The sequence below is a fragment of the Grampus griseus genome (genome assembly GCF_964374135.1).
Source record: "Grampus griseus genome assembly, chromosome: 8".
Classification (NCBI taxonomy): domain Eukaryota; kingdom Metazoa; phylum Chordata; class Mammalia; order Artiodactyla; family Delphinidae; genus Grampus; species Grampus griseus.
In genome coordinates this window covers 54,903,717-54,921,520 of record NC_139002.1, presented here as the reverse complement: position 1 = coordinate 54,921,520, position 17,804 = coordinate 54,903,717, and the positions used below count along the sequence as shown (strand labels likewise).

The 17,804-nt window shown below is 58.0% G+C and overlaps 1 protein-coding gene across 4 annotated transcripts in view; it reads left to right on the top strand.

The window, feature by feature from the left end:
• The window catches only part of MYO7A (myosin VIIA), a gene marked incomplete at its 5' end in the record, with an annotated part of 88,148 nt that extends 71,037 nt beyond the window's left edge, over nucleotides 1–17,111 (top strand). For 2 of the 4 annotated variants that reach the window (XM_082659549.1, XM_082659547.1), the window contains 17 exons: nucleotides 998–1,115; nucleotides 1,871–1,997; nucleotides 3,175–3,344; nucleotides 4,260–4,450; nucleotides 5,170–5,294; nucleotides 5,968–6,125; nucleotides 7,131–7,305; nucleotides 8,695–8,850; nucleotides 9,382–9,487; nucleotides 10,858–10,971; nucleotides 12,049–12,136; nucleotides 12,294–12,400; nucleotides 13,497–13,682; nucleotides 14,042–14,158; nucleotides 15,103–15,186; nucleotides 16,076–16,195; nucleotides 16,494–17,111. In XM_082659549.1, coding sequence (XP_082515675.1) covers nucleotides 998–1,115; nucleotides 1,871–1,997; nucleotides 3,175–3,344; nucleotides 4,260–4,450; nucleotides 5,170–5,294; nucleotides 5,968–6,125; nucleotides 7,131–7,305; nucleotides 8,695–8,850; nucleotides 9,382–9,487; nucleotides 10,858–10,971; nucleotides 12,049–12,136; nucleotides 12,294–12,400; nucleotides 13,497–13,682; nucleotides 14,042–14,158; nucleotides 15,103–15,186; nucleotides 16,076–16,195; nucleotides 16,494–16,583 — 2,232 coding nt within the window. In that variant the 3' untranslated portion in view covers nucleotides 16,584–17,111. Of the gene's footprint in view, nucleotides 1–997; nucleotides 1,116–1,870; nucleotides 1,998–3,060; nucleotides 3,345–4,259; nucleotides 4,451–5,169; nucleotides 5,295–5,967; nucleotides 6,126–7,130; nucleotides 7,306–8,694; nucleotides 8,851–9,381; nucleotides 9,488–10,857; nucleotides 10,972–12,048; nucleotides 12,137–12,293; nucleotides 12,401–13,496; nucleotides 13,683–14,041; nucleotides 14,159–15,102; nucleotides 15,187–16,075; nucleotides 16,196–16,493 lie in introns of all 4 variants that reach the window. The other 2 variants (XM_082659550.1, XM_082659548.1) reach the window with 2 other exon arrangements.
• Nucleotides 17,112–17,804: the final 693 nt, after the last annotated feature.

Here is a 17,804-nt window from a genome sequence, read left to right as displayed (position 1 = left end):
CATTTTATTTTGAAATAATTTCAAACTTACGAAAAAGTTGCAAGTTAAAAAGCTAGGCCTGCTGTGTACAGTATGCACTTCACCTAGACTCACCAGATGTTAACATTGTCCCACATTTGCTTTTATTTTCTCTGCACACATACATGTTATTATTTTTTCTGAGCCATCTGAGATTAGGTTGGAGATGCTGAGCCCCTTATCCCTGAATACTCACAGCTCTTGGGATGGCATTGCTTCTGGGCCCTCTTCGTGCATGGAAATGTGACAGCACAGGGGCTGGCACACACACGTCTTCATCTATGTTTGTGTTCATAGATGATAAAAACCATGAGTTCATTCTGATCCCTCCGATTCTACTCCAATACCACCAAGTTCTTATTAAAGCTCGGAAGAATATTTTTAGATAATAAAACATGCGTGCATTAATTTCTTGCCAGGAGCACTGCATTATTCCCCCATCTGCTTGCCCACTCCAGGCTCCAACCCTTCTCTACCCTGCAATCTTCCTAACTCTCAAGTTTACCTGTCAGTTTCCACTAAGAGACCAGCCTCACAGTGGTGGCCTCGCCCATGGTTCTCTGTGACCTGGCTCCTACTCACCGGTTTCCCACTCCCTCTTCTTGGTCAGGCCTGGCACCCCCCCCGGCCCCATCCTTAGCCACTCATGTTCCTGTTCCCCAAACTCTTTCCCTGATCCCTGCCCTTGTGCCTTGCACATGCGCCGGCTGGGATTGTGGGCTTTCTTGTCACTCTGCTGAATCGGGAGCTCCCTGAGGGGAGACCCATGTTCCTCTAGCAAGTGATCTCCGCTGTTGATGGAATCGGAGGAAGATGGAGTGACGGGGAGGCTGTGGGCTGGGGGGTGGGGTGAGGCCATGGTGTGCACGAGGACACGGTGGCCTGGGGCCCACTTCTGACGTGCAGACAGGGACGTTTGATTTCCAGGCAGAGCTTGTGCCAAGTCTCTTGTCCCCTGTCCCTGTCTGTGCCCCTCCAGGGGATTTATGCCCAGAGGAGAACTGATGCCCAGAAGGTCAAAGAGGATGTGGTCAACTATGCCCGCTTCAAGTGGCCCTTGCTCTTCTCCAGGTTTTACGAAGCCTACAAGTTCTCAGGTACCCCTCAGCCCACCTGCCTCCCATCCCTCCCTCGATGGCTCTGGTCCGTGACAGAGGGAGGGGGATGGCCTGAGCCAGACTCCCCAGTCAGCCAGCCTCCTGCCCGCAGGGCTGCCTGGCCTCCAAGTGAGTGTGCTGAGTGGGTCCTGCCTCCCTGCAGCCCAGTAGGGCTCCGTGGCACATAGTAGGTACTCAGCAACACACTGGGTCAAACAATTGACTGAGTATTGTGATCATTAAAGCACCTACTGTGTACAGAAGAGGGTGGCCCAGAGCACAGGCTGGGCCGAACCCGTGAAGCTGAGAGTAGATGCAGCCGACAGACCTGTCCTGGCCACTTGCTTAGCCAACCTCGGGCCACCGGTACCAGGCACCTGCTCCATGCCAGGTCCTGTGCTGGTGGTGGCTTCACAGAACCACCAAATATCAGGTTCGAGGGAACGTTGGGGCTCAGTTTGTCTGACTCCTCCCCGTATCCCACCATACCGCAGGGCAGGGACTTGTCCCAAGCTGCACAGACCAGTGGCAGGAACGCGGCTCCAACCCAGTTCCTTAATCCAACACTCTCTTCCCGCCGCACCTGGGGTTTCGGCTCGTAGGGAGGTTGTGTTCTCCGAGCCTCAGTTTCCACATCTGTAAAATGGACATCAACATACCCCACCCTGGCCACCTCCCTGGTAGTTATGAGGATCGAGAAGGGCTGGGTCCGGCAGCGGGCAGGTGCCCTCTCAGTGCCTCTGTCTCTGCCCCAGGCCCCAGCCTCCCCAAGAACGACGTCATCGTGGCCGTCAACTGGACGGGCGTCTACTTCGTGGACGAGCAGGAGCAGGTGCTTCTGGAGCTGTCCTTCCCCGAGATCATGGCCGTGTCCAGCAGTCGGTTAGTCCAGCCCCCACCCCCCGCGTCAGTGCAGGGCGGGGACTTGTCCAAAGCCGCATGAAGACCAGTGGCAGGGATGGGACTCAAACCCAGGGTCCTGATTCAGCACTTTCTGAAGTGAGGAGGGGCAGATGGAGACACAGGCGGACACACAGGGAAGGAGAGAGCTCCCGGGGCTTTTCTGCGGATCATGGGGGCCTTTGAAGGAAACCTAACAGGACATCACCGAGGTGCAGAGACACGCAGTGGCCTGTCCTGGTCGCACGTGACCGAGCAGTATGTGCTGCACCCTGCAGACCCCTCAGGCACCTTCCTCCCTATAGGGTGTGGGGGGCGGGTATTTACAGCACATTCGTGGCTGTTCTGAGATGGGCACGGGTGGTTAGGACAGTCAGGGACAGTCGAGCGTGTACAAAAAGCTGGCCTGAGATTCAGGGCTCCGTGTGGGACTCACCTCCACGCCCTCATCTCTAAAATGGAGGTCTTTCCATCAGTACAGTGGTGAGGAATACATGCAATAATTGATAGGAGAGCTCTTTGTAAACTGAGAAGTGCAGTGCACATGGGAGCAACGTTGGGAGTGGGTCCTGGAATGGACTGGCATTCCCAGCAGTGCCTCCTCCCCGCATCTGGGGCTTGTAGGAGTGTCTCTGGGCTGTGTCCGATGTGGGCAGGGGTTGGGTCATGTCCAGCTCTGACCAGGCACATGGGATGCAGTGGTGACAAGATAGTCCTTGTCCTCTTGCAGCTTCACTTGAGAGGGGAGATGGGCATCGAATAAGCCATTGTAAAGTAGGGGCCAGTGTGCTGAGGGCTATGGGAAGGCAGGGAGGGCTTCCTGAAGGCGGTGGTTTCTAGGCTGAGCCCTAAAGGGTGAGTGGGAATTAGACAACAAAGGGGAAGTGAGCTCCCCCTGCAGGCCTCCCAGGACCATGTGTGACTTTGGCCTGGCCGTGGCTGACTCAGGCTGAGCTGTGGCTGCCTGGGCCCCATCTCACCCTGGCTGGGCCGGCCTCTTTCTGGCTGGGCCACATCTGACTGGGCTGGCCTTGGTCTCCTTCAGGGAGTGCCGTGTCTCGCTCTCGCTGGGCTGCTCTGACCTGGGCTGTGCTGCATCTCACTCGGGCTGGGCAGGAGTGACCCCGACAGGGCCCTGTTCTCCGTGTTGGTCCTGCAGGGGAGTGAAACTGGTAGCCCCCAGCTTTACGCTGGCCACCATCAAGGGGGATGAGTACACCTTCACCTCCAGCAATGCTGAGGACATCCGTGACCTCGTGGTCACCTTCCTGGAGGGGCTCCGAAAGAGGTCTAAGTATGTGGTGGCCCTGCAGGACAACCCCAGCCCTGGTGAGTGGCTCCTGGCACGAGATGCCAGTCCCCGGGGTCAGGGTGTTAGGGAGATTACGTGCCCTGGCCTTGGCCTGGCGTTCAGGATCACTAGAGCCTGTTACCCATTCTTCCCCAGAAACCTTCGTTTCCAGCTGGACCAAATAGCTCAACCCTGTGCCTTCGATCTGTGCCCTGTGGGGAACCTTCCTCCCTCTGGTCTTAAATACCTATTACTTGCCAACTTCTCCAAATGAGATCAGGGGTTCCTCCTCAGTGTTCCCCCAATACCCACCATCTTCAAATGATGACAGTGGTAACAACTATGGACCGTGCATCCCCGGGCCTTTGAGGTCCCGAGCAGAGCGTGAGAAAGAGACGAAATGAACCCAGCCCTGCCCTCAGTGGGGAGGGGGTGGGAGCAGACAGTGACCATCCCTGTGATAGTGCAGTGACCCGGGAAGCCCAGAGGCTGTGGGAGCCTGGGGTTCGGGGAGGACGTATGTGTGAACAGAACGTTTGGGGCAGAGAGGAGAACCGAGCAGAGGCTGGAGGGGGCAGGTGTGTCTGGGAACTGCGGGTAGTTTGTTTCGGCTGGAATGGGTGAGGTGAGGCAGGAGGGGCAAAAAGTGAGGCAGAAGACGTCAGGAAGGCCATCTGCCAGCAACAGGCCTGTAGCGTGTCGAGGAGTGTGGGATTCCTTTTAGGGCAGTGGGGAGCCACGGAAGGCTTCTGAGCTGGGAAGGGGCCCCCTCCGATGGCTATCTGTGTTGGGGGTTGTGCAAGGTAGAGGCAGAGCGGCTGCTGAGCAGATACGGGACAGGGCCTCAGTTCCAGTGGGGAGGAGAGGCTTACGGGTCATCAACCCCAAGAGAGGTGTTCCAACCCAGCCTCTCTCTCTGCCCCCATGTGGCCCTGCTCACCCATGCCTTCCAGCGGGCGAGGAGTCAGGCTTCCTCAGCTTTGCCAAGGGGGACCTCATCATCCTGGACCATGACACAGGAGAGCAGGTCATGAACTCAGGCTGGGCCAATGGCATCAATGAGAGGACCAAGCAGCGTGGGGACTTCCCCACCGACTGCGTGTATGTCATGCCCACTGTCACCATGCCACCGCGGGAGATTGTGGTACGTGGCCCGGGGTGGGGCAGATGCATGGGAGGCTCCCCTGGCCCCTCCCCTGGCCCCTCCCCTGGCCCCTCCTTGTCTTCTTCCCACATAAAATGGAGTGAGGGGTTACAGTAGATTCATGCTTTGCAGCTTCTGTGAAGATGATCTGGGGGTCTTATGGGACCATAAACTGAAAGTTGGGGGCAACTATCAAATGTATGCCAGGTGGAGAGGGACCTAGAAATTGCATCAGAGGAGGAACTGCCCAGGGGTAGGGGATCAGAGAAGAGTGGCCTAGGGGATGGGGACGGGGGTAGGGGCTTGCACTGTCCAGAAAGGCAGTGAGGGCAGAGATGGGAAGTGAGGCCCTGCTTCCTCTGGAGCCCCTTGAGCCAGAACTGAGGACTCGGAGCCCAGCTTTCCAGGCAGCTCCGGAGCCAGGCTCTGTTGACGGGGCAGTTCTCACACTGCATCCGCTGCCTTGTCCAGGCTTTCTGACTGACCCAACTTAGTTCAGACACAGGGCACCAAGGGAAGGGTCCTAAGGCCAGCATGATGGAGGCAGTGGTAACGGCAGAGATCCCCCAGGAGGAAAGGTGTTCCCAGGGTCAGAATGGGGCACAGGGTCCACCTCCAGACCCACTTAAGAAGGCTCTGGGCTTTACCATGTTGATCCAGGGGCCCGGGGTAGAGATCCAGGGGTGCCTGACCTCAGCTCCCCGTCTCTCGGTCTCTAGGCCCTGGTCACCATGACCCCCGACCAGAGGCAGGACGTTATCCGGCTCTTGCAGCTGCGAACGGCAGAGCCCGAGGTGCGCGCCAAGCCCTACACGCTGGAGGAATTTTCCTACGACTACTTCAGGTGACGGGGGAAGGGGAGAGAGGGCCCCAGGACAGGGAGCTGCAGGCTTCTACTCTCTGGTCTGCGTGCTGGGGTTGCTTTGTGGTGTCCCTGTCTGTGAACAGTGCCCAGGTCAGAGGGAACCAGAGGGCAGTTTCAGTCCATCGAGATGACGCTTCTCATGTTGTGTCATCTTATCCTTCCTTTATTTAAGATACTGTGACTGCGCCCACCCTAGGTGGAGTCCTGGGCACTCCTGACTCAAGGCTGTACCTGCCTCACCGATTCACAGTCCTGGTGGGGAGACAGGCATGAGACCAGGCGGCTGTTATTCTGTGCGCCCAGTGTTGTGATGGAGATGCTGGGTCGGGGTGGAGATGGAGGCTTCGTGGAGGAAGTGGTGGCTGAGCTAAGCTGGGGCGGGGTGAGCCGGGTGGAGGAGCGCCACAGCTGGAGCAGAGCGAGCAGAGAGAAGCAGGCGCGAGCAGGCCGGGGAGGCGGGCAGGGCTGCCGGGGCCCAGCCAGCCTTGTGGGCTGAGAAAGTAAGGCCCCTGCAGGGCTGGTGACTCATCCCAGGTCACGCGGCGCAGCAGGGAAGCCGGTTCCCTCCGCTCCGCTTCCTGCACGGGGCGGGCGGGATGAGGCTGGAGTCTCACAACCTGGCCGTCAGTGCGGACTGTCCCGTGCTGTGCAGGCCCCCACCCAAGCACACGCTGAGCCGCGTGATGGTGTCCAAGGCCCGCGGCAAGGACCGGCTGTGGAGCCACACGCGTGAGCCGCTCAAGCAGGCGCTGCTGAAGAAGATCCTGGGCAGCGAGGAGCTCTCGCAGGAGGCCTGCATGGCCTTCATCGATATCCGCACCCTCAGGGCTGGGGGGGGGCACGGAGGGTCAGGCAGGGGTCACGGGGAGGGGGCGCCTAGGGCAGGGGAGGGCTGGGCTGGGTCTGGCCTCTAGGGTTTTCGTCTAGACACTTACTTCCTTCTGAGGGGCCCAGCTGGGGCCTGGGCAGACGTGGGGGGATGCTGACGGAGCGGCTCCCTCTGTGTGCCCGGCACCTTACAGCGTGCAGGGGGCTGCCTCACCCGTTGTCTCCTCGCACCCTGTCACTTGGTTGACAGATGTATATCGTGCCATGTGCTGGGCCAGGCATGGAGACACGGCGGTGAGCAGACCCAGTCCCTAGCCTCATGGTGCTCATAGTTGAGAGTGGAGATGTGCTGATCGGAGTCAGTGCTGTGATGGGACCCGACAGCACATTGACCTGACTTGGCCTTGGAGGAGGGCAGGGAGGACTTCCTGGAGGAAGTATATCTAGGCTGGAGACTGGGTAGGCCTTGGCCAGTCAAAGGGGAGATAGGTGGGGAATGTTCTTGACAGAGGGAGCAGCATGTATAAAGGCCCTGAGGCAAAACAGAGCAGGGCTGTTTCAAGGGCAGAAATTAACTCAGCACAGCTAGAGGCTAGAGTTCAAGAAGGGAATCCTAAGATGTGGGCTGATGGATGAAAGTTTCCCAAGGCCTGTTAAGAAGCTTGGACTGTGTCCTGCAGTGCAGCCATGGGGAGCCACTGGGGCAGGGGGTGGCATGGTTAGATCTGTGATTTGGAAAGTTTATTCTGGTTGCTGTGAGGACTCTGGTAGTGGGGCTGGGGCCTGGAGCACGATGGCCAGTGAGGAGGTGGCCAGAGGAGTTGAGGAGAGAGGGTGGGCAGTGGGCATGGAGAACAGTGTGGGCAGATTATGCCCATTTCCTGGGTGAGTAGCCTGAGGCCCAGGGCCACATGATCAGGGGTGGCAGACCCTGCTGGAGAGTGTGGCCGCCTGCCTCCCGGGCCATTGTTCCCCGATTGGCCACAGCCTTCCTTGACAGCTCCCCACCCGTGCTCAAGTACATGGGTGACTACCCGTCCAAGAGGATGCGCTCCGTCAATGAGCTCACAGACCAGATCTTCGAGGGTGCCCTGAAGGCTGAGCCCCTCAAGGACGAGGTGTACGTGCAGATCCTGAAGCAGCTGACTGACAACCACATCAGGTAAGCCGGGATGGTGGGAGGGTGAGGGGCAGGCCCCCCCAGTGCTAACAGCTGAAGGTAATCGTGAAGGTCCTCCTCCCACTGTGAGCTCACTCCCTGCCCAGGCAGCAGCTGGCTCTGCCTGGGAACAGTCCTTCTTCACTCAGAGCAGGAAGCTGTCCTCAGGCCCCCTCATGTCCTAGCTCTCCCTCAAGGCCCAAGGAAGAGGGTCAAGAACCGAGAGGTGGTGGCTGCGCCCTGAGTCTGTCCTCCCCGCAAGCTGAACAGCCCCGGCTCCTCCTCATTTCCCGCTGCTCTCTGCCCGAGCCTCCTCTGGATACCCGCCCTAGCCCAGATGCCACTGTCGCCTACAGGTGCATCTCATGAGCACTTGTCCCATCCCTGGCTCAGGCTGAGCTGTCAGTCAGAAGCTCTGGCTAAAAACTCTCATGGGGGCTTCCCTGGTGGCGCAGTGGTTGAGAGTCCGCCTGCCGATGCAGGGGACGCGGGTTCGTGCCCCGGTCTGGGAGGATCCCACGTGCCGCGGAGCGGCTGGGCCCGTGAGCCATGGCCGCTGAGCCTGCGCGTCGGGAGCCTGTGCTCCGCAACGGGAGAGGCCACAACAGTGAGAGGCCCGCATACCGCGAAAAAAAAAAAAAAAAACTCTCATGGGCTGGGGGTGTTGGACCCCAGAGGGTGTCACCGCCTCCCTGATGGCCCAGACCATGGCAGGAGGGGGAAGTCAGGCACATGCTCATCTCAGAGCCTGAGAGAAGCCCCACCCTCTCCCTTTATTCCCAGACTTCCAACTCCCTCCCCAGCTTTGTCACTCTCTACATCTCTTAAACAAGTCTACCATTGGACCATGCGTCAGATCTTTTCGCACATTCTGTGCCCACAGCCAGGAAAACCTTTCTTCTCCTTTGCATATCAGAATCTGCCTCAGTCTTCAAAGCCTAGATCAAATGCCACCTCCTCCTAGAAGCCCTCCAGGCTTCCCTCCTGCCAGACCGAAGGAGCTCAGAGTAGTGCCTGAGGGAGTCCTGGGACTGGTCTAACGTAGTGCTGCTCAAATAACATACGAGTTAAAGAGCTGCTGCCATAATATAAATCACACACTGCTTCCGTCATAGGAAAGTCTTTCTAAGAAAAAAAAAATCTTAGCCAGAGTGCTTGATGACACAGCTGACACAAGCACCTTACCTCCACCTGACTAGTAAGTGTGCGGCCTGGGGTGGGGTTGGCAGACCAGACTTTGAGTAGCACTAATGGGATCAGGCTGTCAGGGGGGTGGGTCCGTGTTGGTCCTCAGACAGGGGTGGGGGTGAGGGCAGGCATGTGCTGCCGCGTGAGGAGCTGAGGCGTATCGGCCCGCGGTGGCCCTGCTGGACACCACACCTCTTCCTGCAGGTATAGTGAGGAGCGGGGCTGGGAGCTGCTCTGGCTGTGCACAGGGCTCTTCCCGCCCAGCAACATCCTCCTGCCGCATGTGCAGCGTTTCCTGCAGTCCCGCAAGCACTGCCCACTCGCCATCGACTGCCTGCAGCGGCTCCAGAAAGCCCTGAGGTACAGCAGGGGCTGCAAGGGGCAGAGGGGGCAGTGGGCATAGTGCGTGGCGGCAGGCACTGGGATGGGCTTCCGGCCACCCTGGCTTGCGAGACGAGTCCCTTGGGGATGCTGAGGTCCTGACCCATCATCTTCGGGGTCCCACAGCTGCCAGGTTGACAAAGGTGGCAGTGCCCAGTACCCATTCTGGACAGTTTGAGAGTCTGGTTGCTCAGAAAGTTATTTTCTCATACCTTCAAGTCTGCTGGGGAGGCAGACACCTGGGCCGCACTCCACACTCTGCAAAGCCCACCTGTACCCTTTGCTTCATTCGGTCCCCTCCACATCCCTATCTGGTGGGTACCATGATCACCTCATTTTACAGATGAGGAACTAGAGGCTTGAGAGTTTGTCACCTGGTAGGAAGTGGTGGCTGGGGATTAGGACTAGGTTTGCCTGTCTCCAAAGTGCCCTCTGCTCTCTGCTCCCCATGGCCCCAGGAATCTGCTGCCTCCTGACTTGCCCCCCTTCCCCCCCCCCGCTGGTTTTCAGAAACGGGTCCCGGAAGTACCCCCCGCACCTGGTGGAGGTGGAGGCCATCCAGCACAAAACCACCCAGATTTTCCACAAGGTCTACTTTCCCGATGACACAGACGAGGTGAGGGACTCTGGCTTCTTGGTCTGTGGGTGCCCCTGAAGGACCAGGCTCCCTCGGGGACACGGGGCAGCCCTGCTGTCTCTTCCCCACCACCCCCACCTTTGCCCCCATCCTCCTGCCCCTCAGTGGAGCCGGGGCTCAGTCAAGAGGCCACAGACGCCTCGGGTCAGGAGCCCTTGGGTTCCTGGTTCAGCCTCTCACTTCCTTGATCAGCTTCCTTGAGAAGCTCACCCCTCCCTCTCTCTGAGGAGCCTCTGCTTGGAGAAACGTGCTTTCTCCCTCTGAGCTGAGCTCTGTGTTGACGTCATCTCCGATGCCAGCTCTGTTCCTGGGCACAGGCCTGCTCCGCAGCCCAAGACCTCCCCCATTGCCCCGAGCCCACTCTCCTGCAGACTAACACTTCCTTCCTTCTCACCTGACCTGAGTGTGAGTCCCCTCCACCGCGGTCCCCTGGGCAAAAGTCCTATTTGTCTTCTTGTCATGCCGGCTCCTGATCTACACCCCCTGCTCCATCCCAGCACAGCATCTCATTCAGATAAACAAGACCAACAGTGAAATTTTCGGTTTGAAAAGCAGTTTAAAACAGTTTAAAAACTTGTCTAGACTAGAGACTCAGAAATACCACTAGGGGATTCTAGTCACAAGGACAGAAAAACTTCCTAAAATCTTTTCCTGTCCCCTATGGAGGGTTACATGGAGCACCCCCCCACCCCTCAAATTGCACTCCTCCCTCATCTGGGCTTCTCCAGACCCTCCCATCCCTCCCAAGCCCAGTCTGGGCTGCTTCCCGGCTCTTGACTCCTCACCCTTTCTGGAGTTTGCTCTCTCCTTCCTCCAGTTTCTCTCCTTCCATTCACCCTGTCCCTCCTGTGCTCCCTTGGCCTCTGCCATCACTCATGCTTGTACAGCTGGGCCCAGGACCCTGGAGGCCAAGGCTTAGTCCCGCTTGAAGGGTTGGGAAGGGCACGATCTGGGAAGACCTAGACAGGAGTTGCTTTTCCTTCTTTTAAAAAAAATTATTTTTAATTGAAGTTTAGTTGATGTACAATATTATATGAGTGTCAGCTGTACAACACAGTGATTCACAAATTTTAACGGTGTTCCATTTATAATTATTATAAAATATTGGCTATATTCCCTGTGTTGTGCAGTATATCCTTGTAGTTTGTTTATTTTATACAGGGTAGGTTTTATACTTCTTCCTTGTCTTAAGCATGGTGCCCAGCTCTGGGGAAGCCCCCTCAGGAGGAGGGTGTCTTGCATGGGAGGGGGCTCCGTCCAGCTGGAGGCACAGCCACAGGGATGCGAGAGGCCCTGGGAGAGGCCCTGCCAGAGGCAAGCAGGTGCTCCCCCGCCACCCCTTCCCCCAGGCCTTCGAGGTGGAGTCCAGCACCAAGGCCAAGGACTTCTGCCAGAACATCGCCGCCCGGCTGCTCCTCAAGTCCTCCGAGGGATTCAGCCTCTTTGTCAAAATTGCAGATAAGGTGGGTTGGGGGGGCATTGCTTGCTTATCTGCCTGCTCTTGGTCTGTCTCATGGGAAATTTGCTGGCGCCCTGGGAGCTCATGGGGCAGCGGGGGTGGGGACAGAGACAGAAGAAGGGACGGGGAGAGGAAGAGGCCCTCTTGCACACGGCATCTGATTGTGCCCGTCTCTTTCTTACATCCCTGCAATGGCCCCCTGACATGCAGCAGCTATGCCTACATCTCTCTCCTCTGAGGCATTGCACAGCCTGGCCACAGACCTCTTGGGAGCACTCTGTGCTCTGGACACACTAGGCTCCTCGCCCTGCCCCAATACACATGTACTTTCCAGAGTTGATTTGACTGGTCCCTCAGCTGCCAGGCTGAGGTCAGTTCATCTCTGAAAAAGCCCTTGAAGGGAGGATGACCATCCCCACCTAATAGACCACAAAACCTGGACTCAGAAGTGTTAAGTGACTTATCTCAGGTCACACAGCAGGGACTCAGAGCCAGGTGGGGCTGACTCTGAAGCACAGGCCCCTGCCTTCACCCCACATTGCCCCCCGCCCCATTTATGTCCATAGGAGTCAAAGGCCCAGCTTGAAAGCCCCTTCCCCTGGGGGGCTTCCCTGACCCTTGCAGGCAGGTCAGGTGCTCTCTCCTGTCGCTCACCCACAGTTCCCTGTGCATCCATGTCTGTCTCCTCACTTCATGTCTGTCCCTGTGCCAGACACTGTGACCCAGAGGTGATCTCCGTGAGGTCCTGGACCCAGCGGGGCTTAGAGCCTGTGGGAGGAGCAGGACACGGATACCAGAGAATGTCCAAAGCAGGGACTGGGCCCCTTTCTCGGCCTTTTTTCCAGGGTCCTAGAGCAGCAGTGACTCTTTGCTGAATGACTGAAGGGAGTCACTGTCACTGGACAGACACACTCAACAGGCACAGTCGGGGCAAGATGGGGTTGATACATGGACACTCCCTCTGGCTGCGAGCAGGAGTTCTTCTGGAGAAGGGGCTGCCGGGGAGGCCTTGGGTGGGAAAGTCAGAAAACTCAGTATTGCTCCAATTAAAATGAGTGGACTAGAATGGCCATGTCCCTAGGTCATCAGCGTTCCTGAGAATGACTTCTTCTTCGACTTTGTACGACACCTGACGGACTGGATAAAGAAAGCACGGCCCGTCAAGGATGGTAACGTGAGGCTGAGTCCTGGGATCATCCAAGGCCTGGGCCCAGCAGGTCCTGGCTCGGGGCCATACCTGAGGCCCACCTGGGTGGGGCCCGAGTCAGGCCTTCCTCCAGGGCTGGTGCTGGGATCTTCTGGGTGACCGACTGCCCTCTGCCACAGGAATCGTGCCCTCGCTCACCTACCAAGTGTTCTTCATGAAGAAGCTGTGGACCACCACGGTGCCAGGGAAGGACCCCATGGCCGATTCCATCTTCCACTATTACCAGGTGAGCTGCCCAGAGCCTCTCTGCTGTGGTTGCCTGCTGTCCTTGCCAGGGGAGGGGCAGCAGCATGGACTGGAAGCCATTCCTGCTGGGGTCTCCGGAGGTGGCCCAACTTCAGATCCTTCTCCTTCCCAACCCTCCAGCCCTCGGGCTGAGCTCGCAGGCCCTTCCCTTGGTGAGGGGCTATGCTCTGGATTTGGGATTCTGCTGGTACACCTGGGTCTGTAGACGTTTTCCAGCAGGGCATGGGCCTGCGGGAAGCCAGCAGGTGGCTCCCAGGCTAAGCCTCTATTGTGTGTCTGGCAGCTTGTACTCATTCTGTCCTCCCAACAACCCCCAAGAAGGAGTTACGTTGTTCCCATTTCACAGAGGAACACTCAGATCAAGTGATGTAATTAGGATCACAGGGCTGATGGAACTGGGGTTGGATTCCAGGTCTTCATGACTGCAGACTCAGTGGTCTCTTCCGAGGTGGCCGTTTACCGTTCTGTGGGACAGACAGACCAGGATGCTGGGAGGGGCGCCAGTGGTGGGGAAGGCAGCTGCCCTGGTAGAGAGAACCATGGCCTGCGAGCCAGAAGGGCCGCCTTCCTTCAAACCCAGGATCTTCCTCTCCCCTTTGCCCCATGTTGCCCGTTTAGCAAGTGGCACCGTTAACTACCAGCTCCCCCAAGGCAGAAACCTGAGTCAGCGTGGACCTCTCCCATGTCTCAAATCACTCACCTGAAGACTTTACCTCCCGACTATCTCTTATCTCTGAAACACATTCACGTCTCTCCATCATCACCTCCACCAACTTGGGTCGGTCCACCATCTTCTCTCATCGGGAAGAAGCCCATAACCTTCTCTCTGATCTCCTCCATCTGCCTTTTTAAATCTGTAAAGCGCTGAATCTGTGGCATAATGCTGTTTCCCCGTACTGTGCCTTCCCCCCTTGGGGAGCAGTGTCAGCTGAGGTTGGGGAAGCAGGTGGGCCCAAATGTGGGGTAAAGCAGTAGACCCGGCCTCACGGGGGGTGGGGGGGTGGGGGGTGCTTAAGGGAAGAAGCCCACTTCCTCCAGGTGCCTCCACTGCCTGTGACCCGCTCTGTCTCTGGCAGGAGTTGCCCAAGTATCTCCGAGGCTACCACAAGTGCACGCGGGAGGAAGTGCTGCAGCTGGGGGCACTCATCTACAGGGCCAAGTTTGAGGAGGACAAGTCCTACTTCCCCAGTATCCCCAAGCTTCTACGGGAGCTGGTGCCCCAGGACCTCATCCGGCAGATCTCGCCTGACGACTGGAAGCGGGTGACCGTGGGGGAGACAGTGGGAATAGGGGCCTCCTGAATGGTTCTCTGGGTACCCCAGGGTCAAGGGGGCAGGTGCTGGACAGCAGCCCAGGGAAGTATCTCTTGTGGCCCCTGTAAATTCAGCCGGCCACTTGGCAGTAATTTGCCCTGTCCTGGTTACCATGGTGACCAGATTTTAATTGATACTCTTTGGCCTGCTTGCTTTGGGGAGGGAAGGGCTGTCAGGAGTCCATTAACTGGTAGAAGTGGGGAGGCTTCACAGCCTCCAGGGCCCATGGCAGCTGCTGACAGTGCAGATGGGGCAGGAGCGGCAAGGGAGAGGACTCTGACCCCCCCCCCCCCCCGCTCCCCCTGCAGTCCATCGTCGCCTATTTCAACAAGCACGCAGGGAAGTCCAAGGAGGACGCCAAGCTGGCCTTCCTGAAGCTCATCTTCAAGTGGCCCACCTTCGGCTCAGCCTTCTTCGAGGTGAAGGTATGCCGTGGGTGCGTGCTTCTCAGGACGAGGGGGAACCAGATGGCACAGAGGCTCCTCCCCATGACTCTGGGAAACTGCAGTGGCCTCTGCCACCTGCCTGGCAAGGAAAGGAGGAAATGGCCCAGCTAGGTGTCTCAGCTAAGTACTGGGCCCTGGGCTTAGTCCTGGGACGCTGAGGCGGCTTCCTGGAGGAGGCAACGTTGAGCTTTCCAGGGAGACCCTGAGGGGAGGGTTCCTGGCAGACGGCCTGGCACGAGCAAAGACCCAGAGAGGTGTGAGAGCTCAGGCCTGGGCAGGAAGTGCGAGTGGGTGAGTGTGGATGGGCGGGGGTGTGAGGCGCGCAGACTGCGGTAAGCAGCAGGTTGGCGAGCAGGAGAGGCCAGTAGGGTTCCTCCTGCAGGTGGTGCCCAGCCTGGACGGTTTTGCACAGGGATGATTGATGGGGCCAGAGCCCACTCTGACTTCAGGGTGGGGGTGGATCTGAGGGGCAGGACCAGAGGCAGGAGAATGGTGAAGTGGCTGGGGCGAGGGGATAGGTCAGGATGGAGAGGGGGGAATGGCCTTGCTACACACTGAGGAGAGGGCCCCTTTGAGAAGCCTAGCTGTGCAACGAAGAGAGCCTGGAGGCAGGTGTAGGGTTCAAGGAGGCTTTTTAAAGATGAGGGGCTTTAGGGCTGAGAGGGAGCAATAGCAGAGACTCCTAGAGAAGCAGGACAGAAGGGCTGAAACTGCTGCCGGGCTGGTTGGGGGCCCGTGAAGGGATTTGGGGTAGCTCTGGGGGCCCAGCAGAGGTATTGCTAGAAACCACGAGGTCGTGGAGCACCAGTGCACCCCTGGCATCACGCAGGCAGCAGGAGAGGCAGACTCAAGCCCAGCTGGGGGCGGCTCCTGGGGGCAGCTCCCCACCTGACGTCTCTGGCTTTTTTTTTTTTTTTAACTAGCAAACTACAGAGCCAAACTTCCCTGAGATTCTCCTAATCGCCATCAACAAGTATGGGGTCAGCCTCATTGATCCCAGAACCAAGGTGAGCAGCGACAGGGAAGAGGAGGCGGGTGGGCTTCTCTGTTTGCACTTCTAACAAAGGCCCCCAGACTCAAACCCCGAGAGACCCTATCAGCCACCACCATCCTCGCTTCATCCACCCAGCTGGCCACACATCTGAGAGGCTGACCGTGTTTGCTGCGTCTACTTCCTTACCTCTCATCTCTCCATCGAAACTGCTGAGTTACTAACAAAGCCCTCGCTACTAAATCCCATCACTCTAGTGCTTGGCCTTTCAGCGTCACTGGATACTTCCAAGCACTTCCTCCCAGAATGCTCTCTGTCCACACTGGTCAGGGTGGGAGGCTCTACTGGAGTAACTGCTGCTCAGGTCTGTGGGCCTGAGCAGTTCCTACCGAGGGGGCCAGGAGACAAGTCCTACCACTGACACAGGGAGGGCACAACGGGGGCTGTTGGCGAAGGGGGCAACGACCACCATCTTCCCCGTGGCTCTATGTGCCCACTTTCCTGGTTTTCCTCATGTCCCCCTTGGTCTCCCTCTCAGGCACTTCTCTACACAGCCCACACACTGTGTTCCCCCAGCCTGTGTCTTCTTGTCTCCCCCCTCCAACTCCGCTGGACCATCTCATCTGTGACCACAGTTTCAGTTCCTTCAGGCTCTCAGATTTCCAGTTCCGGGCCCCATACACCTGACGGCCTCTTGTCCCACCAGCCGGCCCCACCCAAGGCCTGGAGGGGGAAGGCATCTGCTTCCCACAGCAGCTCCACAGCACAGCTGGACTCTTCCCTTTGCCCCTTTTCTCGTCTGAGAGTCTGGGGTCCTTCGCATGGGTGGTGTCTGGGCTGGAGCTGAGGAGAGTGAGGCTGGACGGTCCAGGCCGTGCAGCTTCAGACACTCTCTGCTCCCCTAGGACATCCTGACCACTCACCCCTTCACCAAGATCTCCAACTGGAGCAGCGGCAACACCTACTTCCACATCACCATCGGGAACCTGGTGCGCGGGAGCAAACTTCTCTGTGAGACGTCACTGGTGAGAGCTCTTCCTTCCAGGCCTGGCGGGCTCCCCTGCCTCACCTGCAGCTTCAATTGAGGGACCCACAAATTAGCACCTTAATGTGAGGTCGCAACAGCTTAGAGCCCTAGATGTCTGGCTGGATGAATCCAACCCTTCAGCTGTGTGGCTGGGGAGACTTAAGTAAGTCCAGAGCAGGGAGCAGGATCTGCCTTTGTCTGGGCTTCTGTCCACTGCAGTTTGCTGGGAGCTGTGTCCTGGGTCTGAGTGGGCGGCCGTGTCCTACATCTGTTTATCTTCTTGCTGCTGTTTCCAGGGCTACAAGATGGATGACCTCCTGACTTCCTATATTAGCCAGATGCTCACAGCCATGAGCAAACAGCGGAGCTCCAGAAGTGGCAAGTGAACAGTGGGGAGGTGGCGCTGGCTCTGTGCCTGCCTCTAGGCAGCAGCTGGCTCAGGACCATCAGCTACCTCTGCAGCCAGGGGAAGACCTTTGCCATCGAGGCAGGGAGGCTGGGCCGGCTGGCCACCACTGACCGTACCATCGTGGCCTCTGAGCCTTCTTCGTGTGCAGCGGCCTCGCCGGGATGCAGAACTCCCCTCCACCCCTGAAGCACCCGGTTGGTTCTAGTCCTGGCTTGCTGTGGCCTTCCCAGTTGTAAAACCCTGTGCTCCTTGGATGCCGTTCTTAGCTCAGACTAGCCCTACTATGTGACCTCTTTTGACTTTCTGTGCACCACCAGGAAAGGTAACCAAGAGGACTACCTAGTTCTTCAGGCTGGGAACCACCAACCAAGATTGTTCTGAAGCCTAAGGGACTGGCTTCATTCCCCTAAGTCCAGGAGCCTCAGCTGGGGTGAGGGAGACAGACCACTTTTATATATTACAGTGTGAGTGAGTGCTGAGCCCCTGCTCGAGGCTCCCCTGATCACCTCAGGCATAAAGCATGTGCTCCACCTTCTGGCCCTGTAGTGTCTTTGCTGGGGGAGGGGCAGGGTGTGGGGCCAGGACAGGGCCCTTTGGGGGAGTGGCCTATAGAACTGTCTCCTTGTTCTGGGTCTGGGGGTTGGTTGGGGGTGCTTAAAGGACTGGCTGAGCCTGGGGCAGGCTGAGGGGATGCTGCCCTGGGAGGTGGTGACCTCAGTGTGGATGAGCTGGAGATCCAGAGGGGGGAACCAGCTTCTGGGCCTTACCTAGGGCCAGTGGATCAAGAGTGGCCCTTGCGTCCTGCCAGAAACATCTCCTTGGCTCATCAAGAAACCTCCAAGAACCTCAGGAACCACGCTGCCTTGGGATGAATGCTTACGTCCAGTAGGTGCCTGTAAAATATTACTTTGTGACCAGGATGGAACATACAAGTTTGGACAGGACCTGGGCAGGTCCGGGGGTGGGGGATTCAGACAGGGAAGGTGTGATCTGGGGGTGGGCTCCTTCTGGGCTGTGGCTGGGATGAGCGCCTAGAGAAATGACAGGGGAGAGGTTGGCATGTTTGTGATCTGTCCTCAAGGCCCCCACTGGTACTTCAGCACAGCCAGCCCAGCTCCACTTGCCCTCACACACTCAAGGGTCTGGGGTCACCTGCATGTAGGTGACAAATCACTCCACAGGGAGTGCTATTCCTGCT